The sequence below is a fragment of the Watersipora subatra genome, chromosome 9 (genome assembly GCF_963576615.1).
Source record: "Watersipora subatra chromosome 9, tzWatSuba1.1, whole genome shotgun sequence".
NCBI classification, from domain to species: Eukaryota; Metazoa; Bryozoa; class Gymnolaemata; order Cheilostomatida; family Watersiporidae; genus Watersipora; species Watersipora subatra.
Window position 1 is genome coordinate 34,084,848 of NC_088716.1, and position 12,627 is coordinate 34,097,474.

At 38.4% G+C, this 12,627-nt stretch overlaps 1 protein-coding gene across 1 annotated transcript in view; it reads left to right on the plus strand.

Annotated features, from left to right (window-relative positions):
- The window catches only part of LOC137404995 (cilia- and flagella-associated protein 47-like), a 94,916-nt gene that overhangs the window by 24,977 nt on the left and 57,312 nt on the right, over positions 1 to 12,627 (plus strand). Inside the window, 6 exon segments of the mRNA XM_068091221.1 lie at positions 2,036 to 2,284; positions 3,162 to 3,449; positions 8,408 to 8,606; positions 9,651 to 9,849; positions 10,100 to 10,261; positions 11,308 to 11,473. Of these exon segments, the coding sequence (XP_067947322.1) occupies positions 2,036 to 2,284; positions 3,162 to 3,449; positions 8,408 to 8,606; positions 9,651 to 9,849; positions 10,100 to 10,261; positions 11,308 to 11,473 (1,263 nt within the window).

Consider the following 12,627-nt stretch of genomic DNA (forward strand, 5'->3'; position numbering starts at 1 on the left):
ACCACTTTCCTCTCATCTAGTGTTCAATTCAAACGTCGCATTAATTGACAAAAGCTGCACCTTTCCCCTAGTTTTTACTCACCTTTTGCCTAGTATCTACTCACCTTTCACCTAGTGTCTACTCACCTTTCACCTAGTGTCTACTCACCTTTCACCTAGTGTCTGCTCACCTTTCACCTAGTGTCTACTCACCTTTCACCTAGTGTCTACTCACCTTTCTCCTAGTATCTACTCACCTTTCCCCTAGTGTCTGCTCACCTTTCACCTAGTGTCTACTCACCTTTCACTTAGTATCTACTCACCTTTCACCTAGTGTCTACTTACCTTTCACCTAGTGTCTACTCACCTTTCACCTAGTGTCTACTCACCTTTCACCTAGTGTCTACTCACCTTTCACCTAGTGTCTGCTCACCTTTCACCTAGTGTCTACTCACCTTTCTCCTAGTATCTACTCACCTTTCCCCTAGTGTCTGCTCACCTTTCACCTCGTGTCTGCTTACCTTTCTCCTAGTGTCTACTCACCTTTCACTCAGTGTCTACTCACCTTTCACCTAGTGTCTACTCAACTTTCACCTAGTGTCTACTCCTAAAAAGATTTGGAGAACTACAAAAAAGTCATTTCAATGCAGTAAATGAGCAAACATACTGATGTTTAATATATGTGTGGATGAATAGCAGTAGTCGGACGTATTTACACATGAATATATAAGATACAGTATTTCTCTTTTTTTCTGTGAGTCTCAATGTGCTAGCTTGAAGCTTCCTGCGTTTCCAAAGCTCTTGCAATTTTCTTCTACTTGATGGAGATTTTAGGTAGTTTAGTTGAGGCTGATACCGTTTTACACCAATTCACTTGGTAAACTTTCAGGGACATACTTTACTGCATAAAAGTTCAGCACAGCCAATTTATAGAAACATGAAATATACAGACACACGAGTTAACATCACAAAGCCTGTTCACCCACACTTGAAAATGCATATGACGTGATGTCAATGCATATGACGTGATGTCAATGCATATGACATGATGTCAATGCATATGATGATGTCAATGCATATGGCGGGATGTCAATGCATATGACGTGATGTCAATGCATATGACGTGATGTCAATGCATATGATGTGATGTCAATGCATATGACGTGATATCAATGCATATGACGTGATGTCAATGCATATGATGTGATGTCAATGCATATGACGTGGTGTCAATGCATATGATGTGATGTCAATGGATATGATGTGATGTCAATGCATATGATGTGATGTCAATGCATATGATGTGATGTCAATGCATATGATGTGATGTCAATGCATATGATGTGATGTCAATGCATATGACGTGATGTCAATGCATATGACGTGATGTCAATGCATATGATGTGATGTCAATGCATATGACGGGATGTCAATGCATATGACAGGATGTCAATGCATATGACACAATGTCAATGCGTATGACGTGATGTCAATGCATATGATGTGATGTCAATGCATATGATGTGATGTCAATGCATATGACGTGGTGTCAATGCATATGATGTGATATCAATGCATATGGCGTGATGTCAATGCATATGATGTGATGTCAATGGATATGATGTGATGTCAATGCATATGACGTGATGTCAATGCATATGATGAGATGTCAATGTATATGATGTGATGTCAATGCATATGATGTGATTTCAATGCATGTGATGTGATGTCAATGCATATGATGTTATGTCAATGCATATGATATTATGTCAAAGCATATGATGTGATGTCAATGCATATGATGTTATGTCAATGCATATGATGTGATGCCAATGCATATGATGTCATGTCAATGCATATAATGTTATGTTTCCAAATAAATGGTTCACTTTTTTCAACCATAGTAAATCTATAGTTAACAGTACAGCACACCAAGCATCGGTCCGCAGCTACTAAAGTTTGTATAGTTTCCCAGTCATCTGTGTTGCACCGTTTTACATTATTTAGCATTTTAACATTTCCTGAAAGCATATCTCATATCTGTATTTATGCACAGACTAACTTCAACCTAGGAGGAGTTGCCTGCGGTTCTATAAAAAAGCTCGAGTTTCAGCTGGTGAACAGAACTAAGACTAAGACAAAGTGTGAGTTTGATCTCTCATGCTACAAAGACTTTGCTCTCGAGTTTCCACAACTCGTCACTCCCGAGGATCTTACCTACCAAGCTCGGAATCCTGGAAAATACTGTGTCATGCTCAATGGAGAGGAAGAGACAACTGGGCTTCTTGTCTTTTGTCCAACAGAGGTTCGTATATTGGTGGGATATATTCGAGAAAGTTAGCATGATGTCTTGGTTAGCTAGGGCTCAGCTGCAGATGCTCTGTCATCAAGGTTTGTCATCTCAATTGTGTCCAATCAGGGTCCTGTGCTGTCGGACTTCCCACTGCGAGGTCGACTGCTTAAACGCTATTATATGTAGATTTACATATAATAGTATATCTACAAAGTAAATTGCTTGCAAGTAGAATACGGCGACAACATGGCTTTTTCAACTCGTGAAACTTATGTCTAAATAAACCACTGTGAACAACGCTTGTTATAATGAGTTCCCCTGAAAAGGGTCAAGGTTGTTATAATGAGTGCTCCTGAAAAGGGTCAAGGTTGTTATAAGGAGTGCCCCTGAAAAGGGTCAAGGTTGTTATAATGAGTGCCCCTGAAAAGGGTCAAGTTTGTTATAATGAGTGCCCCTGAAAAGAGTCAAGGGCCAAGGTGGAATAAATGGAAGGAATAAAAACAATGCGCTTGTGCGTTGGCCTAATTGGCTGCAGACTTTTTACTGCAGGCTTCTTTGCTGTATAATTGCAACTGAAAAAAAATCATGAATAAAAAGCTAAACTTATGGTGGGGAGAGACGGTGAAGGTAAGAGAACAGTGAAGGTGGCGAGTGTTAGAGGGTGAAGAGAAAGGTCACTTGATAATAGAGGAAGTAACTACCGGATGGTGGATGAGGTGGCCACCAGATGGTGGAGAAAGTGGCCACTGAATAGCAAAGGAAATGCTAGAATGTCAGTGAGAGAATTTTAATGTTTGAGAGAATTTAACGTTCTCTCAAACCAAGCCTTGTTTGACAAATAAATAATCTCTGTTTTGATATGATTACAACAGCATACCTCCATTTGAAGGTGGCAGCATATGATTTCATACTACCTGTGTCTATCAACGCCGTGACAGCACCTACGCCTACACACACACCTGTACCACCTACTCCTGCCCCAAGTAACAAGAATACTATACACAACATCATTAACCCCAAACCTATTCCAGTCACCATAGCAACCCCGAGGAAACGAGTGATATGCACTGCACTCCGACAGCCTCTTCAAATGAGCAGGTCCAACTTGAAGTTTGTGCTGACTTCAGACTATTACCAGCTAGCCCCTGACTCAGGAGCAAACTCTACTAGAATCCAGGTACATTAATAATATATTGCCTTTGTTTTATTCAAAATGTATGTAATCTATATCTAAATGTTTGTCTGTCTGTCGTTCGTCTGTCCAGTTATGGCGATAAAGTTTTAGCAACGAAAAATCACCTTCGTACTGGATTTGAACTCGCAACTACTGAACACCGATCATTCAGCTATATGTAGTTTATATCTATATTTAAATCTCAGGGTTTATTTGTCTGTCATCCGTATGTCCGGTTATAGCGATCAAGTTATAGGAAAGAAAAATCCGCTTTGCATTAAAATTGAACTGGGAAGCTCCAGGTCTGCAACCAGGCATGCTATCTACTAGGCCAACCGACCACATTGTTATACAATAGAATAATTGAGGTCATATTCATTACGCCAGTGAAAATACGCACACTAGAAGCGCGTGCGAAAGTCCTATTGATTGCTACTAGCACGCTTAAAGATCATGATTGACTGCGTGAGAGATCATGATGTATAAAGTAATGATTATAAGCATGGCTCTTATTATAATAAGTTAATTTACTAGCTGACAAGTTAGTTGTAGCTAGCTCAAATTACTAGTTTAAGTTACTCAAATTCATCGGGTAAAGACAATTAGGCAATGGCAGCTACATTACCTACCAATGTTTATAAGCCATTTTTTACAACGCTGGGCATTCACCTAGTTCTTTACTACAATAAGATCTGGGCCCGTCTGTCCGAAAACTATAGTTAGAGGTTTAGGAAAGTATTTCATCATACAGGATTTCAACCCTCGGTAGGCAGCTTGGTAGCCCGACACTTTTACACCTGCCCCAATTGATCTCCTTAGCAGACTGAAATAATTGTGCAGCAAATTATTCTCTCTGCTTAATCGACACTCCTGACGATCTCCCGCAGAACACTAGACTGCCAGAGTATTGCTACTACATAATCTCACTGTATCTTTTTCCTGTGGGCAGTAGTAGCTCTGCTATACACGCTGTGATCCCACTAGACAACAACACCCTCAGAATTAAATGACAAACTTCATGAATTTTTTGTAAGCGCTCAAGATACAACCTGAGTATAAAATTGATACACCGTGTGTGGTCTATTAAGCTTTTACGTATCATGGAATTTTGCTTTTACTGCCTCCATTATTGAAGGCTTTTGGAATTTTGTGGATTTTTTCGCTCACTGACTGACACCTGCCACTTATCCATAAGTAACTATGGACAGGTTTTTGCCTATGTATAAGTGGTCATTCTGATGGAACTCTCCAAGCTTTATTGCATTTCTATAGCGCTTACTTTGCGTGTTAATGTGTTTAGATTAAGGGTCTCGTAGATGACTGCCCATACACTAAAATGGTAAGAGGCCTGGTTACTGTGGTGTTTAAACTTGTAATATCTCTGCATTGCCATTGATATTAGGCGTGGCTTGTGGCTGGTGTGAGGGTGTGGTTTATGGCTCCTAAACTTGACATTTCTGAGTTTCTGCACTCTGAAGATTGGCTCTAGGTAGCATTATTCTATGCATGCCAGTGCAGACAATAGGAACAGTGTCTATGCGCAATACCGGCATTCATCGATATTCTACTATATTTCTAAGGTGTAGCAGATCTTGCAATCCTTCCATTAAAATGGTTTCTGTCAGTAATTGATCGGCAATGTTAGTTTGCCATATAATGTTATTATTTAGAAGAATGAGCCAACATATATATATATATATATCTATATATATATATATATATATATATATATATATATATATATATATATATATATATATATATATATATATATATATATATATATATATTGTATATTAAAGTTAATAACCTAACCATTAGGTGAGGCTATGACTATTTGTAAAAGATTCGGCCAGGTCGAGATCCTTGACCCCCCAATTCCTATCATCTTCTGTATCGGCTCTCATCACTACTTTAGAAGTTTTCTGGAAATGAGAGGATGAAATTTTTTTAATTTACTCGCGAGGATTGTGTGATGTAGTGCCCGCAGTTAGAGTGTTTTAACTGATTGCTGGCATTGATCTGCTTTTGTGTGTGAGTTTTGAGGCTTGTTACCCTTTTCCCTATATTACTCATACGAAGTGGGAGTAATAGCAATGCTTTGTTCGTCTTTAAAAGTTGTTTCTCTGCTGATCAGTGCTTTGCTTAAAGGTTGACTCGCAACAAAGTTCACATTACAGTTATTTGGTATCAAAAGGTTCACCATGTCTCACTCTGCTGTGTTGTAGGTGCCAAATATGTAAAAATGTGATTACAAGCTCATAAAAACTAAAAAATGAACAGTTAATCACAGCTATCACGAAAACGCCATAGGTTGGAATCCCCCTCCAAAATGGCTCAAAGGTGATGTAGTTGAACACGATGTGCTCTTGTTTACACTTTCATGCAACCTCATTCGTCGAAATATTTTTACAAATAAAATTCTCGCATTCAATAAAACCAAGTCTATTGTCCTTACGCGTCTGTTTCATCATCATTGCAATGCTGTCATTTTGAGCACTGATATCTCAAAACCCACTGTGAAAATTTGTTTAATTTTTTAACCTTAGCTCGAAGGAGTGCATATCATCTTGTGATAAACATGAGGAGCCTGGTAGTCACCTGTGATAGTCGAAAATGCTGCAGAAATTATTCGCGCTTTTTTGCAGGAAGTATGGGTCACATGATTAGATTACAACTAGATGAATAGACCAAGTCGAAATAAAACTGCAAAATAGCGAGCATCTATATTTGATACAGGCTTTTTGGTAAAACCCGAAGTGTTTATCATAAACTAGTGCTATGAGACGTTTTATATTGAGCCTTTTATTGGCCTTTCAGTTCATGTGATAACATCACTTGTCAAAACAATAACCAAATCGTTTGACTATGTCAGAGAAATAAATTGATTCCAATGTACGGTGGTTTTGTGATGGCGGCGATTAACAGTTTGTTTTTGAGCTTTTAAGAGCTTGTAATCACATTTCCACATATTTTGCACCTACAACACAGCAGAGTAAGACATGGTGAATCTTTTGAAACCAAATAACTGTGGCGTAAATAAATTTTTCACATAGCAGACACATCACAAGCCATGCATGGTTCGCATAGCAGACACATCACAAGCTATGCATGGTTCACATAGCAGACGCATCACAAGCCATGTATGGTTCACATGGCAGACACATCACAAGCCATGCATGGTTCACATAGCAGACACATGACAAGCCATGCATGGTTCACATAGCAGTCACAGTTCACAAGCCATGCATGGTTCAAATAGTAAACACATCACCAGCCATACATGGTTCGCATAGCAGACACATCACAAGCCATGTATGGTTCACATAGCAGCCGCAGCTCACAAGCCATGTATGGTTCACATGGCAGACAGATGACAAGCCATGTATGGTTTACATAGCAGACACATCACAAGACATGTATGGTTCACATAGCAGACACATCACAAGCCATGTATGGTTCACATGGCAGACAGATGACAAGCCAAGCATGGTTCACATAGCAGACAGATGACAAGCCATGTATGGTTCACATAGCAGACACATCACAAGCCATGCATGGTTCACATAGCAGACACATCACAAGCCATGCATGGTTCACATAGCAGACACATCGCAAACCATGCATGGTTCACATAGCAGACACATCACAAGCCATGCATGGTTCACATAGCAGACACATCACAGCCATGTATGGTTCACATAGCAGACAGATGACAAGCTATGTATGGTTCACATAGCAGACACATCACAAGCCATGTAATGTTCACATGGCAGACAGATGAAAAGCCATGTATGGTTCACATAGCAGACAGATGACAAGCCATGTATGGTTCACATAGCAGACACATCACAAGCCATGTATGGTTCACATAGCAGACACATCACAAGCCATGTATGGTTCGCATAGCAGACACATCACAAGCCATGTATGGTTCACACAGCAGACAGATGAAAAGCCATGCATGGTTCACATAGCAGACACATCACAAGCCATGCATGGTTCACATAGCAGACACATCACAAGCCATGCATGGTTCACATGGCAGACAGATGACAAGCCATGCATGGTTCACATGGCAGACACATCACAAGCCATGCATGGTTCACATAGCAGACACATCACAAGCCATGCATGGTTCACATAGCAGACACATCACAAGCCATGTATGGTTCACATAGCAGACACATCACAAGCCATGTATGGTTCACATAGCAGACACATCACAAACCATGTGTGGTTCACATAGCAGACGCATCACAAGCCATGCATGGTTCACATAGCAGACAGATGACAAGCCATGTATGGTTCACATAGCAGACACATCACAAGCCATGTATGGTTCACATGGCAGACAGATGACAAGCCATGTATGGTTTACATAGCAGACACATCACAAGACATGTATGGTTCACATAGCAGACACATCACAAGCCATGTATGGTTCACATAGCAGACAGATGACAAGCCATGTATGGTTCACATAGCAGACACATCACAAGCCATGTATGGTTCACATGGCAGACAGATGACAAGCCATGTATGGTTTACATAGCAGACACATCACAAGACATGTATGGTTCACATAGCAGACACATCACAAGCCATGTATGGTTCACATGGCAGACAGATGACAAGCCAAGCATGGTTCACATAGCAGACAGATGACAAGCCATGTATGGTTCACATAGCAGACACATCACAAGCCATGCATGGTTCACATAGCAGACACATCACAAGCCATGCATGGTTCACATAGCAGACACATCGCAAACCATGCATGGTTCACATAGCAGACACATCACAAGCCATGCATGGTTCACATAGCAGACACATCACAAGCCATGTATGGTTCACATAGCAGACGCATCACAAGCCATGTATGGTTCACATAGCAGACGCACCACAAGCCATGCATGGTCGTCTTTTTACTTTCTTTTATTCCATCTTCTTTATTTCAGAAAACTATGCTGGCCAATGTGAGTGACCGGGTTGTGGAATGGTCTCTGGATTTAAACAACTGTGGTTCAGTTATTGACGCAGGAATATTTAGGTTTGTTCATGAGAATGGAGCTCCTTTTCTCACCCACAATGGCGGAGGAGTCTGTGGAAAACTTGAACCAGGAGAAACCTTTGAAATTGGAGTATTCTTCTGTCCAGGTACGTCTAGTCAAATTCTTTGGTTATCTCGGGCAATTTTAATTTAGCTCATTACATTTCTTTTAGAGGCGCTAATAAAAGTACTTTTCTGAAAAAGTGGTTTGGCACAATTAGGCTTTAACTCTCAGTACCTACCTTATCGGCAAGATTTAACATTTAACAAGCCGTTTTAGTTTCATGTTTTGCTTTCAGTTTTTATATTAGCTTTAGTTTATCATAGTACTTTTAGCTTTAAATAGTTTTTTAAAGTTACCATGGTAATTTCGGTTTCACATAATAGTCTACATAATATACACTATCACTAGTGTACAGTGACCTTGTTATAAACTATCACCAGTGTACAGTAACCTTGTTGTAAACTATCACTAGTGTACAGTAACCTTATTATAAACTATTACTAGTGTATAGTAACCTTGTTATAAACTATCACTAGTGTATAGTAACCTTGTTATAAACTATCACTAGTGTATAGTAACCTTGTTATTAACTATCACTAGTGTACAGTAACCTTGTTATAAACTATCACTAGTGTACAGTAACCTTGCTATAAACTATTACTAGTGTACAGTAACCTTGTTATAAACTATCACTAGTGTACAGTAACCTTGTTATTAACTATCACTAGTGTATAGTAACCTTGTTATAAACTATCACCAGTGTACAGTAACCTTGTTATAAACTATCACTAGTGTACAGTAACCTTGTTATAAACTATCACTAGTGTACAGTAACCTTGTTATAAACTATCACCAGTGTACAGTAACCTTGTTATTAACTATCACTAGTGTACAGTAACCTTGTTATAAACTATCACTAGTGTACAGTAACTTTGCTATAAACTATCACTAGTGTACAGTAACTTTGCTATAAACTATCACTAGTGTACAGTAACTTTGCTATAAACTATCACTAGTGTACAGTAACCTTGTTATAAACTATCACCAGGGTACAGTAACCTTGTTATAAGTTAGTCTCAGTCTCTTAATGACTCAACATCTACTGACTCATGGCTGACTAAGATTTATGACTCATCATTCCTTGCAGAGAAACCACGAAACTATGAAGCTAGAGTCCCCATCGTACTCAATGGGGACACAGAAAATCCATACCTTTACCTGTCACTCTTTGGAGAACTGGAAAAGCCAATTATAGCCTTTGAGCCTAACCCAGTCAGTTTGACACCTGTGCCACTCGGTATCTCCTCCTTTGCTATGTTCACCATGTCTGTTTCAGGATACCGTATGTAAGTATCTCAATGAAGCATCTCATTAATCTGTGTTTAACAGATTAATTACTGAACAATGATGAACAATTACTAATTCTAACATTTGTTTGATGTGTGTTCTAACAATGTGTACAATTAATATGATTCGTGTGACAAGTATTCACGCTGTTGTAATAATCATACCATCAAACTTTGACAGGAAGTTTGACTGTAAAGGTTAATGGAGGCCTCTATATGTCTTACAATAATTTTATCACCTATGTTCCAGAGCTTCAGAACTCAGACTAAAGCTGCCTAAAGTCGAGTGTGAAGACGGCAGCATTGTCTCTCCCCTCTCTGTGTTTTACGAGGACAAAAATGAGTTTGAATGTCACTCAATAGAGCCTAGTGACGACGTAAACCACAAGTGCCATATAGCTCTCAAGCTAAGGTAGTTTTACTAATATAAACCTCAAGTACCATAGAGCTCTCAAACTAAAATAGTTTTACTAATATAAACCACAAGTGCCATATAGCTCTCAAGCTAAGGTAGTTTTATATATACAAATATATATAAATCTGTTATATATATATATATTTATATATATATATTTTTTGTATATATATATATATTAGCTGTACAACCCAGCTTTGCCTGGGTAATAAAAAGTCTTTGGACAGAAAATTGAAACTTCATATTACAAGGAATATGTTTTGTGCAGGTCAAATAAATTTAAAAAAATAAAACAACTATAAAAGGGTTTAGATGTAAATGTGAAATAATTAGCAAGTAATAACTAAATTAAGTCGGTTTTGCTACGATTACAATATAAGATGATTCTGTAATGATACAATTAATATGAACTGAGAAAACAAAATAAAAATCCTAAATATGTAGAATTAGTAATAACAATTCCTGCATAGAAGTGTGTGTTTAAAAAAGGTTACTGTTCCAAGAGAAAATATCCGTCAAAACCTTGAATATGACGATACTATTACCTCTCGATATTGATACTAAGGTAAAAATGAGATATCGTACTTTGTCTGACAGAAAGGAGAGCGAATGTCGAGGCTTTCTCATGGAGATGATATAATTGTACGCGCGAGAAGAATTGGCCTTGACCCCAGGTATAGTAATTGAGCGTTAAAAAATATTTCTTAACAGGGGCATCGTAATGCGTATTCGCATTGGTGAAATGATAAGCATGCGCTCTAGCTATATCTATAGCCGGAAAATCGACAAACGACGACATACTTTGAGAAATATATATATAGATACAAATAACTACACTGTTATATATAGTAGTAGCTATACTGATGTATATAAAAATAGCTTCACCGTTATATATACAAATAGGTACACTGTCTTGTATACAAATAGGTACACTGTCTTGTATACAAATAGCTATGCTAATATATATACAAGTAGCTAGGTTGCTATATAGCTATTTAGATAGATACGCTGTTATATATATGAATAGCTATGCTGTTTGAAAGGTTTGAAAGCGACAGACCTTTGTCCTTCATGGCTCCACTGATCTTTGAGGATAGCCTGGGGAATTGCTACTCTCTCGATATTACAGCTACAGCTGACAACAGTCTTCTTACCTGCTATCCGTTTGTAGCACAGCACCGCATGGACCACCAAATAGTTTGTGAAGAGGTAAGACATGAAACAGTCGGTCCTTTGTTCAGACAACTATTGAGGCAATGGTGATGGTCAAACCTTCTGTTTGTCCAGATGATGGGAAGGATTTAGTTAACTCTGTTAGGGAATGAAAAGATTGAGATTTGTTGTGGATCAGAAGGAGGGGGGGGGGGTGTGAACTCTCCTTAGAGCATTATCTTATATCTGTAGAAGGTGCCTCTTATCATGGATAACACGGTGAGACCGCTGATGAACTTATTGCTAATCATATGTTGAAACAAACCGCTGCCTTGTTTGAACTTATGTTTGCACTTACCTATTGAGCATATTTGGTTCTGAGTAACAGTTTGGAAGCATTTTCCTTTTGTTATGAGTGGGCTTCAAACTGTTCTGGTTCTTGCACTAACAGGTGCAGAGGAATGTGGCTATTCGTGGGCCAAATATTCAGCGAGTAAGGTCTTGGTTTGCTTACGCTGCTTTTTGTGTTGATTACTTAGTCTGTTGTCACTGCAAATGACTGAAAGGTCTGATCATGTATTGTGCTGCTGTCTATTATGTTTGAGATTAAACCACTGTTTACAAGACTCACGACACTCAGTGGCATTTAGTCACATCAGATAGCAAGTATTCAACGTACAAAAATTATTAAACGAGTTGAAAAAAGTTATTTTTGCATCTTTGCTATTATGCAATTTTGTATTATTTCAGTTCTCTGTGTTGCAGTTAGAAATACATAGAGAATAGATGTAAGTGTGAAAGGTTCGGGGTATGTTACTAAAGATATTATAGCAGAGATGTAGATGTGAGAGGTACAGTGTATATTACTAGAGATATTATAACAGAGATGTAGATGTGAGAGGTACAGTGTATATTACTAGAGATATTATAACAGAAGTGTAGATGTGAGAAGTACAGTGTACGTTACTAGAGATATTATAACAGAGGTGTAGATGTGAGAGGTACAGTGTATGTTACTAGAGATATTATAACAGAGGTGTAGATGTGAGAGGTACAGTGTATGTTATTAGAGATATTATAACAGAGGTGCAGATGTGAGAGGCAGTATGTTACTAGAGATATTATAACAGAGATGTAGATGTGAGAGGCAGTATGTTACTAGAGATATTATAATAGAGGTGTAGGAGCAAGAGGTACAGTGTATATTACTA